Raw genomic sequence first — 17901 nt, 5'->3', positions numbered from 1 at the left:
TAAATTAATTGGTTTTTAGGTAATAAAAATGCATAAATATATATAATTATAAGTTTTAAACTATTTTTTAATTAATTTATGTTTATTTTCGTATAAATTGACATGAAAATATATTTATCATCCTTTTCGCTAATTTTAGCGACCTGGAGGGAACAGCACCTCTATAATCTTTACCAACCGTTATGTTTTATTATTTTAATTCAGATCATTTTTTGATAATTGCCACCATTCTTTTTATAATTTGCCATTATTTTGCTACTTTACCTTTCCCGGGAATGTTGTAATTTTATATTAATAAATTGCAAAGCTTCGAATCGTTAAGTATAACGATTTGGCTCTTTTCGGTTTTTAATTAAAAAATTTTTAAAAGATTTTGTTATTTCGGTTTTTTTTGAAGAAATTCATATCGATTCGTTTCGGGTTAGAATTTGTAACGGTTCTTTTCGGTTTTTATCATAGATGTGAACCCTTCGACTAAAAAAAGGGTCCGGGTTCGGGTCCGGTTATAAATTTAAAAAGGACCCGGGTCCAGGGTTCGGGTCCGGGTTCAGAGGAAACATAAAAATAATGACTCAAAATAAGACTTTTTTTCATTCATTTTTTATTATACTTCAATATATACACATTTATAATTCGAAATGAGATAATTTATATTTTAAATATTTTATTCAATCGCACAATCATGATATCTTCTAAAATATCATCCTTCAGATTTCCACGTAAATTAGAAAAAATATATTTCAACGATGAAAATCCACGTTCTACGCTTACCTAAAATAGATAGTCATTTTTATAATACATAAATTATTGTACTTGTGTCGCCGGTACAGCCATGACGATTCTAGACAAGGTATATAATTCTGGATATATTGAAGAATTTTCCTCCCAGAATTTTAAAATGTTTGCATTTCTATTTATTCTAACTTCCGAGAACTTTTCTATTAAAGATACAATAGATATTTTTTGCTCCTTTCTATCAGGTGATAATTTAATTTTTTTTCTCTTTATCTAATAGTAAAATTTCCAGATCATCAATATCGTTATCATTATCATTGTTATCGCTACAACCAGTAGATATTGTTGTAACCTCCAATATATTGTAAATAATAGAGTTTTGGGTATGCCATAAATCTTCAAGATGGTCTATAGCCATTTGTTTTTGCTCACTACTTAATAAAACCTGATATCGCGGGTCTAAATATATCGAAGCATATACAACACTATATTGTAAATATTGTTGCTCTCTTATTTTCGTATTTTCTAATACTTCATTTGAAAAAGAACTTGTTAATCTCCTTAACTCTAATCGACATCTTAACCATATGCCATAAAAATCCGATAAACATAATTGTTCAGCTTGCACTCTTAATATTGTTATTTTTAAAGGAACCAGCACACTAGTAAGCTCTTTTACTTGATTCCAATCATCTTCTGACAAAATGATTTCACATGCTCCTATGATTAAATCATTACAGAAATCTTTCAAACTTAACAATCGCTCTAGCATCATACATATAGAGGACCAACGTGTTGTGCAATCTAAAATTGCCATTTGCCTTTTCATGGATTTTAATATTCTAACAATTGTGGGAGTTCTTAAATATTTTACAACATCCCTTGCTTTATTAATTATAGTTTTAAAGTAACTATTTTTTAGGGAGATTCCACGAAAAAAATTAATAAAATTATAAAAATTTTATATTATTTTTTTTAAAATTAATTTAATACCGTGAACCCTTGGACCCTCTTATTTTTAAAAGGGTCCGGGTTCAGCCAAAATACGAGGGTTCAGGGTCCGGGTTCACATCCCTGGTTTTTATAAATTTGATTTTTTAAAAAAATTAATCAAAAATCTTATATATTATTAATCTTAGAGAAAAATCTTTTTAATTTATATTTTTATAATTCCTTATTTAATTTAACCATGTATATTATATCATATCGAATTAACTAGTAATTTTACCTAATCTCTATTAAATTAGGTATATAAAAAAACAATAAACTTGATATTGATTGATATGAAGATAATGGCCATTTAATTGTAAAAAATTTTAATTTGAAAAGAAATCACGAATTTAAATTGCCACCAAGGAAAATTTTAAATTTAGGTTAATAAATAAAATTAATTATTTAAAAACGATTGAGTTGGATACCGTTAACCGGTTCAGAATATTTATAACAGTTCGGTTCGTTCTTTTTATATTTTCTTTATAACGGTTCAGTTACGGTTCAGAAAATTATAACAGGTCGTTCCGGTTTTGCGGTTCAGTTCGAAGCCCTGGACCCTGGTAAATTATATTATTTCTTTCAAATTTTTAGTCATAATTTTATTTTTTAAAAATTAAATTAATTATACAAACAAGCGACATTAATTTTCGCTCAATATCCATCATGGTTCGATAATATTTTATTTACATGTAATATAAATTAAATATTGTGAAATTATTTTACGTTTGCTGTGCCATGTATTTGGATTTTTTAAATTTATAAATCTATAAAGAATTTTTAAAGCCAAGATTTATAACATCTGAACCGTAACCTAACCATAACTTCTAAAATATTTGCACTTGAACCATTACCTACCTTCAGCCTCATCGTGGCTGGGGAGTGGCAACGTCTTTTGGCGGCAAATGGAGGTCTAAAAGGTTCCCTGTGATCTGGGTCTAGAATAGGATCACCGTCTCCTCGACGGGGTGTAAAAACCACTTAAAGAGGTTGATGTCAGGAAGGGCATCCGATTGTAAAAACCATGCTACAAAAATTTCCCTATGGTTACAACAAAGCATGGGCGGGGTACAGCCCAAAGTACCCCGTGGGCCTCCTCATCCGCCTACGACAAAAAGAAGGATGGGAAACCTGGTGGAACCACTATTCATGAAAATGAAACCTATGACGGCCATAAACGACCTGATAAAAAGTGGAGAAACCAGTTTACGGGTGATCGAGTTAGGGTCGCGACATGGAATGTTGGGAGTATGACGGGAAGAGCGGGAGAAGTCGTCGATGTATTGCACAGAAGACATATAGATGTGTGCTGCATACAGGAGACTAGATGGAAAGGAAATGGGACCAGAATGATTGGCAAGACTAGCGAAAAGTATAAATTCTTTTGGCAAGGAGGTAATGATGGTAAGGCTGGAGTTGGGGTATTGGTTGCGGAGAAATTGGTAGACAAAGTAGTCGAAGTGAGAAGGCTAGACAACCAGATAATGGTTATCAAGATGATTATTGGTAGAAAGCTATATAATATGATCTCGGCATATGTTCCTCAGGTTGGAAGAAGTGAAGAAGAGAAAGATGTATTTTGGGACAGTCTATTGGGGGTGACATCGAGACTGGCAAATGAAGAGGGGATTATCCTGGCTGGCGATCTGAATGGACATGTGGGAGCGAGTAGTGAGGGTTATGAAGGAGTACATGGAGGGTTCAGTTACGGCATGAGAAATTTGGAAGGAGAGAGGATTTTAGAATTTAGTGATGCTATGTGATTGTTTGTAATACAATGTTTAAGAAAGAATCAGAGAAGCTGGTGACTTATAAGTCGGGTAGTACCAAAAGTGTTGTGGATTACTTGTTATTAAGGAGATGTGATCGATGTATAATTAAAAATGTGAAAGTGATACCGGGAGAGGAATGTATAAATCAGCATCGACTAGTTGTAGGAGATCTCACTCTTAAAGGTGCCAGGGTCATTAAAAGAAAGTTTGTCCCAAGGCTGAAGGTTTGGAAATTGAAGGAGGAGAATGCTAGACGTCAATTCAATATGGCATTGGCGATTAGGGAGGCGGAGGTGGCACAAGCATCTGGGGTGAATGACAAGTGGGAAGCCATGAAGAAAGCTTGGGTAATGACAACTGAGGAGGTATGTGGATGGACAAAAGGGCCGCCTAGACATAAGGAGACTTGGTGGTGGAGCCCAGAGGTAGCGAAAGCCGTGGATGAGAAACGGAGGTGTTTCAAAGTATGGTATAATAGCAAAGAAAATAGTGATAATGATATTTACAAGATGGCTAAAAGAAATGCTAAGAAATTAATAGCGAAGGCTCAAGAAGAAAAAAGACACGAGTTTGCTAAAGAAATGATATGCGCTGATGGAATTGGAAATATGGTTAGAATGGCAAAACAGATGTCAAAAAAGAGGCAGGATGTGATAGGTGTAAAGTGTTTGAAAAATATGGAAGGAAAAATGACGATTGATAGTAGTGGTATTAAGAACACCTGGAAGATTTACATGAAAGGACTATTGAATGAAGATAATGAATGGAATAATAATATTAGTTGTGCAAAGGTAGAAGGTCCAGGGTGTAAATTTGGCAAGGACGAGATAAGGAGAGCAGTGAAAAAGATGAAGAAAGGGAAGGCATCGGGTTTAACGATGGTGGTATCAGAGATGTTTAAAGGTTCTGATGATTTAGGGATTGAATGGTTAATGAATTTAGCAAATCAGATTGTCACAAAAGGTACTATTCCCGAGGACTGGCGAAGAAGTATAATTATCCCAGTATACAAGGGGAAAGGTGATCCTTTAGATTGTGGGTCTTACAGAGCTATTAAACTCTTGGAACATGCAATGAAAGTATTTGAGAGAGTGTTAGAAAAGCGGATAAGGGAACAAATCAAAATTGATGAAATGCAGTTTGGTTTTACATCGGGAAAAGGCACGACAGATGCAATTTTTTGTGGTGAGACAAATTCAGGAGAAGTATCTTGCGAAGGAAAAGAAACTCTATTATGCGTTTGTTGATTTGGAGAAAGCATTTGATAGGGTGCCGCGTGAGATTACAAGATGGGCCTTGAGAAAATCCGGTGTGGAGGAATGGTTAGTTACCGCAGTGATGGCAATGTATGTTGGAGCACAAACAGCAGTACGGACGGATTATGGTGATAGTGACAGCTTTGAGGTGAAGGTAGGACTTCATCAAGGATCCGTGCTGAGTCCATTATTATTTATCTTAGTAATGGATGTGGTGGCTAGAGAAATGCGTGAAGGACTTCCCTGGGAGATATTATATTCTGATGACCTTGTATTAATGGCAAACAGTGAGGGAGAATTGAGGGATAAAGTTAGTAAATGGAAGATGACTATGGAAGCAAAGGGCCTGAAAATGAATGCATCAAAAACAAAGGTGATGATTGGTGGGGAAAATCTAAAGATAGAAGAATCAGGTAAGTGGCCTTGTGGTGTATGTGGGAAAGGAGTTGCTAGAAATTCTATCCAATGCACCAGATGCCAGAAATGGGTACATAAAAGATGTAGTGGGAAAAAAGGCAGTTTGATGTTAGAAAGAATGACCTTTATTTGTAAAACATGCATGAAAGGGATACATAATAATGATAACCTAAAAAATGGTGTGGATATTGGCAATGGGTTAACCCTAGAAAAAGTGGATAAGTTTTGTTATTTAGGTGATATGCTAAACGCAGATGGTGGTGTAGATTCTGCTGTTGTTGCAAGGATCAGACAAGCTTGGAAGAAGTTTAGAGAGATGTCGTCTATTCTTACAAATAAAAAAGTTAAGTTTACGTAAGCTGCGTGAGGAGTTGTTTAGTTTATGGCGGTGAAACATGGGCAATGAAAGCAATTCACGAAGCCAAATTAGAAAGAACAGAGATGAGGATGGTTAGATGGATGTGTGGGGTATCTCTGAGAGAGAGAAAAACTAGCAAGGAATTGCGAGCAAGATTAGGTATAGAAATGATTGGTATGGTAATGCGACGAAATAGACTAAGATGGTTTGGTCATGTGGAACGTATGACAAGAGATGACTGGATAAAGAGATGCACAATGATGGAAGTAGGAGGATCAAGACCTAGAGGAAGACCCAAGATGACGTGGACAAATGTGATAGCGGCGGATATGAGAAGCTTGAATCTTACAAGTATTGATGCTCAGGACCGTCAAAAATGGAAAAGAAAAATCAGAGGGAAAACTGGCCTACCCGGGTAAACCTGGAAATCGCCATAAAACGGAGAAGAAGAAGAAGATTGTGAAATTATTTTACGTTTGCTGTGCCATGTATTTGGATTTTTTAAATTTATAAATCTATAAAGAATTTTTAAAGCCATGATTTATAACATCTGAACCGTAACCTAACCATAACTTCTAAAATATTTGCACTTGAACCATTACCGAACCGTGACTTCTATGTATAAAACATTTTATTGAAATTTATTTTTAACTCAAGATCAATTTTCAAATACTAAAAGTATGAATCAAAGTTGGTCATTATTACAATTCCCTCTAAATATAAACATTTTATTGGAATTTATTTTAAACTCAAAATCAATTTACAAATCCTAAAAGTATATTAATCAAGGTTGGGCATAATTACAATTTTTTTTATAATTAATTTCATTTTCATTTAATTAGTAATTATAATTAAATTTATATTTCCTTTTTTTAATTTAATTTAATTAATTTTTTATGAAAAACGATAACAACCATTCATCCATTTTTTATTTTGACTTTTCATACTCCGATAATTGCTCTTCGAATTTAATCCAACATTAAGTAAAAGATAAAGTCCAAATTTTTCAAATTTAAACCACAGGCAATCACAATAGGCCGAAATCAGTGGCGTATCCAGGATTTTCTTATAGGGGGGAAAATTTTTTTTGGGGGCTTCGCCCCCAAACCCCTTTTACCTGGCCTTCGTAAATGGGTAAAAATATGTTTTGTAAATATGTTAAATTAATATTTCAGTGAAAGTGTACTATAAAAAAGTAACAATTGTCATAATCGTTATTTTTGAACTTTTTTAGTTTTTTCAAAGTAAATAGGTAAAAATATGTTATGTAAACATGTTAAATTAATATTTCAGTAAAAGTGTACTATAGAAAAGTGACAATTGTCATAATCGTTATTTTTAAACTTTTTTGAGTTTTTTTAAAGTAAATGGGTAAAAATATGTTTTGTAAATATGTTAAATAAATATTTCAGTGAAAGTGTACTATAAAAAAGTGACAATTGTCATAATCGTTATTTTTAAACTTTTTTGAGTTTTTTCAAAGTAAATAGATAAAAATATGTTTTGTAAACATGTTAAATTAATATTTCAGTGAAAGTGTACTATAGAAAAGTGACAATTGTCATAATCGTTATTTTTAAACTTTTTTGAGTTTTTTTTAAAATAAATGGGTTAAAATATGTTTTGTAAACATGTTAAATTAATATTTCAGTGAAGGTGTACTATAGAAAGTGACAATTGTCATAATCCTTATTTTTGAACTTTTTTGAGATTTTTTAAGGTAAATAGGTAAATTTTGTAAACATGTTAAATTAAGATTTCGTAAGATTAATTTATTTTTTCATAAAATGTTAACTACGAAATATATTTAAATATAGAATACTGCATCGGTTATTTGTATATCAATTAATTACAATATCTTTGACTTATTTATTTCAATTCTGTGAGTAAATACATTATCTGAAATTACAAGTTAGAGCTACTATTGAAAATTAAATCTATCAAAGTATTAAATAGCTTTTCGAAAATGAATATAATTACGAAATTAATTTTAACAATTTCAAAGTTAGCTCTCATATTTATATTTATTTTAAACAATTATTAAGATTATACACCAAATATTCTAAGTTAATCTAAGTTTTTTTCGAGAAATGAATGCTTTTGGATAATTTTTTTTACTATATTTTATTGAATTATGCTAGGCTCTCTCTTTGAAGGCCTTTGGCCAATTTATGTTTTAAATTTTCCTCGGGTTTATAATCTTTTTTTAAAATATTTCTCACAAATTTTATAAGGTCATTATTTTTATTCATTTTTTTATATTTTTGTTACATCATATACGTACTTTTAGTTATTTGATAGGGGTAAATTCTTTATTATTTTAAATAAAATTTACCAAATCAGACACATTTGGTAAAATGGGTGGTCTTCTCCCCCCCCCCTATCATATTTATATGCTTCTTAATATTATTAAAAAATATTTTTACGCTATATTATTAACGAAAATCTGGTAGCAAGCCTTTCCTATAAGATCTTGTAAGATTTTGTATCTTCACAATAGAAAAAACAATATTTACAACTCATTTTTTTATTATCAATATAATTCAATATAAATATAAAATTATCATTTATTTTGACATTTTTTATTTGTAGCATGAATATTAAGAAGCATATAAATATGATAGGGGGGGGGAGAAAAATTCCCATAAGTTTTCCTTGGCGGAGGAAAAGAACGGGAACATCATGTGGGTTGATGAGGAACAATGAAGCTTTCTTTAGATGTCTTTTGGTGTGAAGAATATATAAGCTGGATAGTTTATGATAATTATTATTTATAATCTTTAGATATTTTTAATGAATAAATATGAAGTCTTCTTTAATGGTGCCAGTGACCTAAGGATTTACTTAGGGATTGATGAGGAACACAATGCAATGTAAAGGATAAGAAAGGTAAGACCAGTAAATATTTTATGTTAAAGATATATATTAATTTATAAAAATGATAGCTATGTTTGTATATTTTTAGGCTAGGTTAAGGAATAAGAAATATTATGATGAATAATTCATTTCTATTAATGTTTTTATATTATTAATGTGGTCAGTCATAAATTGAACTATATTTGAAATTAAGGTTTATATATTATTAATGTGGTGGGTAAGGTAGTTTCATAAAGTGAACTACATTTGAAATAAAGTTTAAGGGTGAGTGGGTTACATAATATTTGATATATTGGTGGTTTAATTGGAATTAAACGGATAAAGTAATTGGTGAATGATAAGTATATATGGGATATATATTTGAATGTAAAATAAATGTTATTATAATACTAAAAGTGATGCATGTACAGAATCTGGAGATTCAAGAGTTATTCGTTATAAGTAAGAACCATTTTTTTCATGTAATTTTTAATTTTACTGTGAAACCACAACACAAGTACTAAAAACTATACAGGGGTAAGTGAGATTAAGAGGTGAGTTGAAGGGTTTTTATAATTTTATCTTAAATATTTAGCTTACAAAGCTTAAGGTAGAAATTATGTAATGAGTATTAGGATTGAAAATTAAAATAAAATGATTAATTATTGGTTAATGACATTTGATTCATTTTGGCCCATTTAAGACAATAATGTTTGTGGTATTAGATGTCTTCATTTTGGCCATTTAAGACATTAATATTCGTGGTATTATATGTCTAGATGTATATTTTACATCCAATGTTTGACAATAAGTATTGTCTTATTATTTGGTACGCCTTAAGACTCATTGAATAATGTTATAGGTTTACCGTCATAGGAAGATAAGACCTCAAGATCAGCAGGACAGAAAGGATTGCTAAATATTTAAATATTTGAAATTTATGAAAATATATGTGGAAGTGGACTTTTGTAATAAAGTATGTGTTATATAATTATGCATTTTGGGTTTTTAAAGGGATGGATATGTGAGGGATAATTTATTATTAATTAATGTTAATATATTGTATATGTAATTCAGTATTATTAATTAATGTTAATATATTGTATATGTAATTCAGTTTCAATTAAGGTTGATATGTTATTAAGGGATCTATTGAGGGTGAGTTAATGTTGTTTATTTTGAAGTAATTAACCATTTTTATGAAATAGGATGTAATGTGAATTACACATATTATATATTTAATTATGAGTGATAATTTAAAGGAAATGAAGTAATATGAAGTCAGAATAATATCTATAATGTTATAGGTGAATAGTTATTTTGATTTAGTGCCTGCAGTTGATATATATATAAATTGGGTAGAGACTTATATGATATATTAGATGATGTGTAATATTTTTTTCTTCAAATTATTAATATATATTTTTTTTAAATTATAAAATTTTAAAAAAGTTTTATTTGCAATTATTATATTATTTTTATGGTATGCAATGATGTGAAGGGAAAATATTTTTACAGATAAGGTCAGCCATATTGATGGGTATGCCTTGAGGTGGGAATATTGTTTAGTTTGCATACTGGAGAAAGTTTTTTTTTGTGTAAATTTTTTTTTGTAAATTTATGCTGCATATTACATTTTTGTTATTACTATTTATTTTATGAACATTTTTTAAAAAAAAAGACTCAAATTATTTTATATTGTGAAGGTATATTAAAAATTCTTTACATATATACCATATAGCCCATTATATTCTCAATTTTTGTTACTTTGCATTCTACATTTTTGTGAATTTGTGATAATTGCGATGGCAGAGTTAGGTAGAAATGGTATATTTTTCTTAGGATATTGAGTAATTCCTAGATGGAAAATATTGTATTTTCTACATATTATATATTTTTCCTCCCTTTAAAATATTAAATTTATTTCTATACCTATGTCTTGTAATTTTATTCAAAATCTTTGTTCGGCAAATTTTCACAATTATTTTTAATACCTAAAAATGGATTTTTATATCTATTTTAGGGGATATTTATAAAAATGTAGCTTTGATTTTGTTTACATGACAGAAGGACAATTACATGTGTTGAAATTGCATTTCACACATAGACCATGTGTTCACATTACAGTATTATATGTAAAATCATTATTTCCTAATTATCATTAATCATATCCAAATAATGTATATTATAGCTCCGATTTCCCAAATATCTTAAAATGAATGAATTATTATGTTTTGCTGATATTACATTGTCCATATTAATGTTCCATAGATTATAAATGCAGATACCCCAATATACATGCCATTATTGATAATATGTGTTTTCGCGATTATATATTGAAATGTATCGGAGATATTATATTATAAATCATCATAAGGGAAGACGATTCGATAAATTCCCTAAACGTCTTCAAGGCGTCTCGATACAATTCAAAGAGGTGATTCTATACAATTCAAAGGGGCGATTCGATACAACACCACCACAGAGAGAGGGACGCTGGGCTTGTGAAGGGTGGGCGTGTTGTAGCTGTTGAAAAAAGAAGGAATAAATTTAATATAATACATAAAATGTCAGTTATTTTCTGACAGGGGAATCAAGTTATCCTTGGTGGAAGAAAAGAACGGGATCATCACGTGGGTTGATGAGGAACAATGGAGCTTTCTTTAGATGTCTTTTGGGGTGAAGAATATATGGAAACTGGATAGTTTATGATAATTATTATTTATAATCTTTAGATATTTTTAATGAATAAATATGAAGTCTTCTTTAATATCTAAACTGAAATTTCAATTTAACGTTTACAAAACATATTTTTACCTAATTTACCTTAAAAAAACTCAAAAAAGTTCAAAAATAATGATTATGACAATTGTCACTTTTCTATAGTAGACTTTCACTGAAATATTAATTTAACGTTTACAAAACATATTTTTACCTATTTACTTAAAAAACTCAAAAAAGTTTAAAAATAACGATTATGACAATTGTCACTTTTTTATAGTACACTTTCAATGAAATATTAATTTAACATGTTTGCAAAATATATTTTTATCCATTTACTTTAAAAAAAACTCAAAAAAGTTCAAAAATAACGGTTATGACAATTGTCACTTTTCTATAGGACACTTTCACTGCAATATTAATTTAACATGTTTACAAAACATATTTTTACATATTTACCTTAAAAAAACTCAAAAAAGTTCAAAAATAACGATTATGACAATTGTCACTTTTCTATAGTACACTTACACTGAAATATTCATTTAACATGTTTACAAAACATATTTTTACCTATTTACCTTAAAAAAACCCAAAAAAGTTCAAAAATAAGGATTATGACAATTGTCACTTTTCTATAGTACACCTATATTTAAATTATTTAACATGTTTATTAAACATATTTTTACCTATTCACCTTAAAAAAACTCAAAAAAGTTCAAAAATAACGGTTATGAAAATTGTCACTTTTCTATAGTACACCTATATTGAAATTTTAATTTAACATGTTTACAAAATATATTTTAACTATTTACTTTAAAATAACTCAAAAATTAAAAATAACGATTAGGACAATTGTCACTTTTCTACAGTATACTTTCACTGAAATATTAATTTAACATGTTTACTAAACTTATTTTTACCTATTTACTTTAAAAAAAGTTTAAAAATAATGTGACAATTGTAACTTTTCTACAGTACACTTTCACTGAAATATTAATTTAACATGTTTACAAAACATATTTTTACCTATTAACTTTAAAAAAAACTTAAAAAAGTTTAAAAATAACGATTATGACAATTGTCACTTTTCTATAGTACACTTTCACTGAAATATTAATTTAACATGTTTACTTTTACTCATTTACTTTAAAAAAACTTAAAATCAAAAATAACGATTATGACAATTGTCACTTTTCCATAGTACACTTTCACTGAAATATTAATTTAACATGTTTACAAAACATATTTTTGCCCATTATAACGATTATAACAATTGTCACTTTTTTATAATACACTTTCCCTGAAATTTTAATTTAACATGTTTGCAAAACATATTTTTATCTATTTGCTTTAAAAAAACTCAAAAAAGTTCAAAAATAACGATTATGACATTTGTCACTATTACCTAAAAATTATCTAATAAAAGATATATAATAGATTAAATTACGTAAAATATAAATATATATTAATCATTTTAAAAATATATATTAAAAAATATCAATCAAAAAAATATATTTAAAATAATTTATTAAAAAAATATATTAAAAAATATCAATCAAAAAAATTTAAAAAAATTAGCGATCAAAAGATATATTAAATATAAATTAAAAAAAATACATATATTAAAAAAAAATATATTTAAAAAAATTTATTAAAAAAATCATATAAACACAAAAAATAAAAAATATAAAAAAAATATCAATCAAAAAATATATTTAAAAAAATTTATTAAAAAAACATATAACACAAAATAAAAAAAGTAGCGATCAAAAGATTATCAAGAAAAAAAAATATATTTAAAAAAAAATATATTTAAAAAAATTTATTAAAAAAACATAACACAAAAAATAAAAAAAATTAGCGATCAAAATATATATTAAAAAAAAATATATATTAAAAAAAAATATATATTATATCAATCAAAAAATATATTGTAACAAATTAAGATATATTTAAAATAAATATAAAATAAATTTATAATATCTCAAATAAATAAATAATTAATTTATTAATTTGTAAAATAGAATACATTGCCATGCCCTGCCTACCACTACCTCACATTGCCGAAAATATTCCGGCAATGTATACATTGTCGAATATTTCACATTGCAACATATATATTGGGAATAAATAGGTTATTATCCACTTCAAACCTAAAATTTTGAAAATGTCGAGTGGTAGCACTCCAATTCTAGACCGACGATTTTTTTGAAAATAACCAATAATATTTCTATAAAATTATTATATAAACTAGAAATTTTTCAAAAATATATATTTGGTACCCTACTTATTCAACAAAGGAAAAGTGTCAAAAGGAAAAGGTCCAACCAAAATAGGAAAAGTGCCAATCAAAAAAGGTGAATTCCCAGACTAGTTCAATCAAAAAACGAAAAGTGTCAACAAAAAAGGAAATGGCTCAATCAAGAAAGGAAAAGTGTCAATAAAAATAGGAAATGTGTCGATCAAAATAGGAAAAGTTCCAAAGGCTTAGGAAAAAGTCCGATCAAAAAGAGAAGTGTCAAACAAGGAAAAGGTTCAATCAAAACAGGAATAGGGTCTTTCAAAAAAGTAAAAATGTCAATCAATAAAGGAAAAGTTCTAAAGGCTTAGGAAGTGTCAATTAAAAAAGGCAAATCGTTATTTTTTTGTTCTTATTTTATTTCTAACTGTTTGCAATCTCTTTAAGTCATTTTTAATCTTTACTTTTATTAATCTTTTTTTCTTCTCATTTTTGTTCATTTTTTTTGTCTTTTAAAAATAATTTATTTATTTTTCCTTAATTTTTACTTCTCATTGACAAATATTTTTTTTATTAGTGTTATTTGCATATAAATTATCTAAAAAATTTATATTAATCACTAATAATTTTCTCTCTTCTACATTGGTCTCCATATCTCTAAAATAATTCTTTACATACTCCTTAGATGTTCCTCTCTCATCATGTTCTATAAAACGAATTAATACATCGTTGTTATTAGGATTTTGATTTCCACTTCTTAATTTAATTTCTTGCGTACACTTAAACCTCCTTTGGGTAATATATTTATTCCATTATTGAGATGGAAGTATTTCATATTTGTCACTGTTTTATAGTTCAATTTAATTTAATTTAGCAGTTGTAGTGATATAATTTGATATGCAAAAAATACTAATAAAAAAAAATTGTATGCCAATGAGAAAATAAAAATAAGGGAAATTTTAAAAATAAATAAGTAATTTTTATAAAGACAAAAAAATGATTAAAAATGAGAAGAAAAATAAAGATTAAAAATGACTTAAAGAGTGGCAAAAAGTTTTAAAAAATAACCATTTTTCTTTTTGATTGACAGTTTTCCTTTTTTGATTGCACCTTTTCCTTTTTGATCCGATATTTTCCTAAGTTTTGGTCCCATAATTTGATCGGACTTTTTCCTTTTTTGATTGACAGTTATCTTTTTTTGATTGGGAATTTTCTTTTTTTAAATGGGAATACCTGTAATTTTTCTATCGGGTTAAACCGAATTTTAATCTCATTGCGACGGAACTAAATCACGCCGATTTTAAAAGGTCAACCCACTACCTGGGTTCAAATCTTGATCAAATCAGAGAATAAGTTACTTCCCCCCCCCCTATGTGTGCTTTATGTCATTTAAAGAAAATTTTCTGAAATACTTTTTTTCCAATCTAGATAAAAAATTATACTAAAAGCTAAGAAATTTTTGTTGGTTTTCTCAGATTATTTTTAAAAATATAGAAGATTTTACTGATAATTAATGCCTCCTAATTATAATTTTTAGATAATGCACATCGATATAACTTTCTGATATAATAGTAACTAATTCATTTGAATATTTTGACCTCTCCTTTTTCTTCTTTTCGCATTTTAATAAATAGAAATAACTGCAAAGTTATGATTAATTAAAAAAAAAAATTCAAAATATTTTATTGGATTACATAAATTTGTAATATTTACGAAGAATAAATTATGGAAATAAATCATTAGATCTTCAGTTATTTTAGTTTTTTATTTTTGCTGATTTCACAAGTCTAATTAAACAATATAAAAATTAAAAAAACGTATAATAATTTTCATCATTTTTTAAAATAATACCAGTTCAATTTAAATCACCGTTTTTATGAAAACAGCGCTAAACGCTCCTTCTCAATTTGTAAGCACTTTTACTCATTTTTTCTAATAAAATGGAATTAAATTAAATCAGGATTTTTTGAAAATAAATACAAAATGTTCCAAATCAAGAAAATAAAGATATTCCAATATCAGGAAGGCTTATATTTACATTTTTATTTAATTCTTTCAAAATGTTCGAACTTCTTTCAATATCATAGGTTTAAGATATTTATACCTATAATTACCATAATAGTTTGATAATTCTGAGTAATTTCTTTATACTCTTCAACTTATGTATCAGAATAGTGGCATAGACAGGATTTATATATCTTAATATCATCGCTGTTAAATTTGGCGGCTGAATAGTTCTACGAACTAATTGTAAATTATATCAATATTTCTTGCTTTATTAGTACCAATTGAGTACTTAAACGAGTATAATAGCTAGTAAAAGGAAAAAAACTATTAGTAACAAAATTTTGGCAAATCTATGATTAAACGACTGAAATAATTTATTCCAAAAATTTTATCGATGTTCCTTATTAATTATAATTTAATTCGTTTAGACAGTATAAAGAAAAAGTTTATTAACAAAATAAGAATAATTGCCTAATTTAGGCATTATTGATAGAATGGAAATCTTTTTTCAAAGAAAGAATGAATGTCTAGACATCCATTCTTTCTTTGAAAAAAGATTTACATTTGTCAAACCCAAAATCATTTTTAAATAGTTTCCAGCATTCTAAGTTTCGGTGCATAGTTATGTTTAGGAAGTTAGGCCTTTTCCTATTTAATGGATAAAAAATTATTACATCTTCCGGTGTTTGTAATTTACTTAGTTTACATATAAAGTTTGTTTTTAAATGATTTATACTAGGTCCAGTCGAGTTTTGTCTGTTATAATAGCCCCATTTTTTTTACGGTAATATTAGCTATAAGCATTCTATGATCCAATAGGTTTATATTAGTTGATTCTTTAACGCCGTCAAACAACTGAATATTAGAGATGAATAAATCAATTTGGGATTTCTACCGAACCCTTACGAATTCTCGGTGGCAAAAAAGGGTATTTTCTATTTTATAGTTCTTATTTCTGCAGAAATCAAGAAGTTTCTTGCTATCCTCACTATTCGATTGTTGTATGGTATCATACCCAGTGACATTACTGCTAACATATTCTCCTTCTTACCAATTTTTAGGTTTAGATTGCCAAGAATTATTATATTATATCTATTATTATATTATATCTGCAAGTTAGGGAGTGAGTGGATCTTATCTATCAAAGTCGATGAAGCGTAATCTTTCATATCTATTTGGTGGGGAATTGAAATTTGCTATTATTGTAGGCCTAAAATTTGTGTTTAAATGGAGAATACCACATCTTTCACATATGGGCACGAATTTGATGATGAATTTATGTATGCGTTTATTTATTTTAAATGCTATCCCAGACCAGCTTTTGGAAGTGGTACCCAAGCAAAATATTTTATAATCATTAAAGTTTGCAATGTTATTCACTGGACAATGGGTTTCTTGAATACCTATAATGTTTACTTTCTCCACTTCTAACATCCTTAAGAGAACCGCTAGTTTGTTTTTCATTCCATTTATATTAAGGAACGCAATTTGTAACTTGCCTGTGAATTTGTTCTCCATTTGGTTATTCTAACTTGAATCTAAGAAAATTTTATAATTTGGTTTAGATTAAAGATTTGAAAAAAAGTTATAGTAAAGGAAAATTTAATTTAAAAGAATTTAGCTCTTATCAGTTAAAAAAAATTGAAATATGTAAAAGGAAAAACAGCTGATTAAAAAATATAGGACTTTTTTCTTAAAATATTTGGATTAATATTAAATTTTTCAAATAAATATAAAAAAGTGTTTTTAAAATTGAACGAACGTTAAATTTTAACGCGTTCGTCAAAAAAAGGAAGGCGTTCACTTTCAAAGTTTGTCAAAAATAAAATGAACGCCATTCATATTTTTTCAAAAAAACGAACTTCGTTCAAGAACGATTTCGTTTACAACACTAATGAATAGTATTTATTCTATTCATTGAATACAAACACTATTCATTATCTCTCGCTAAGCAGCTATAATAGTAAAATGCAAAATAAAGAGACATGTGACTACCTAAATATAAGAATCTATCTTTTCACCAAAATGGATAGAACACTATATTAGTCAAACAAATTAAAAAATACATAATTTAGGTTCTTAACAAACACTTGTTCTTGACAGCTAAACCTATGATATATTTGCTCAACCTATCGGAATCGGACTTTATAAAGAAGAAAAACAAATGGTTGTCCAAGTGTGCCAAGTGGATTCGAGAAAACGACGGACCCGATGCTATTATTATTCCTTTCAGCGCTGAATATGAGTCCAAAATAGTCTCAATTATCACATCAGCTGACACCGATGGAGACTGCTATTTGTCGAATAACATCAATTATAGTGTCATCGATAAAATTATTGTCAACGGATTCAAAGCGCTTAATTTGCAAGTCAGTCATCTTTAATTCTCCATTTCATAATCAAGAGGCGTATTTTTCTTGTTTTAATTTGTTTTACTAGGATTTGCAAAAATATCGCGCGATAACACTAGGAAAAAATATCTTGGGAAAAGTATTTCTTGCCTAGGCTATGAAACAAATTTGTAATTTCATTTTCCAAACTTTATATTAT

General features: G+C 28.0%; 1 protein-coding gene across 4 annotated transcripts in view; it reads left to right on the top strand.

Annotated features, from left to right (window-relative positions):
* The window catches only part of LOC135927469 (obg-like ATPase 1), a 124909-nt gene that overhangs the window by 19082 nt on the left and 87926 nt on the right, over positions 1-17901 (top strand). For 3 of the 4 annotated variants that reach the window (XM_065463462.1, XM_065463464.1, XM_065463463.1), the window contains exon 5: positions 17427-17720. The exons of the other annotated variant lie outside the window; for it this stretch is intronic. In XM_065463462.1, coding sequence (XP_065319534.1) covers positions 17427-17720 — 294 coding nt within the window. The remainder of the gene's footprint in view (positions 1-17426; positions 17721-17901) is intronic. 4 annotated transcript variants of the gene reach the window in all.

The sequence above is a fragment of the Gordionus sp. m RMFG-2023 genome, chromosome 3, assembly GCF_954871325.1.
Source record: "Gordionus sp. m RMFG-2023 chromosome 3, tfGorSpeb1-WG-v2, whole genome shotgun sequence".
In the NCBI taxonomy this organism is placed as follows: Eukaryota; Metazoa; Nematomorpha; class Gordioida; order Chordodea; family Parachordodidae; genus Gordionus; species Gordionus sp. m RMFG-2023.
This window is presented reverse-complemented; position numbering and strand designations above follow the sequence as displayed.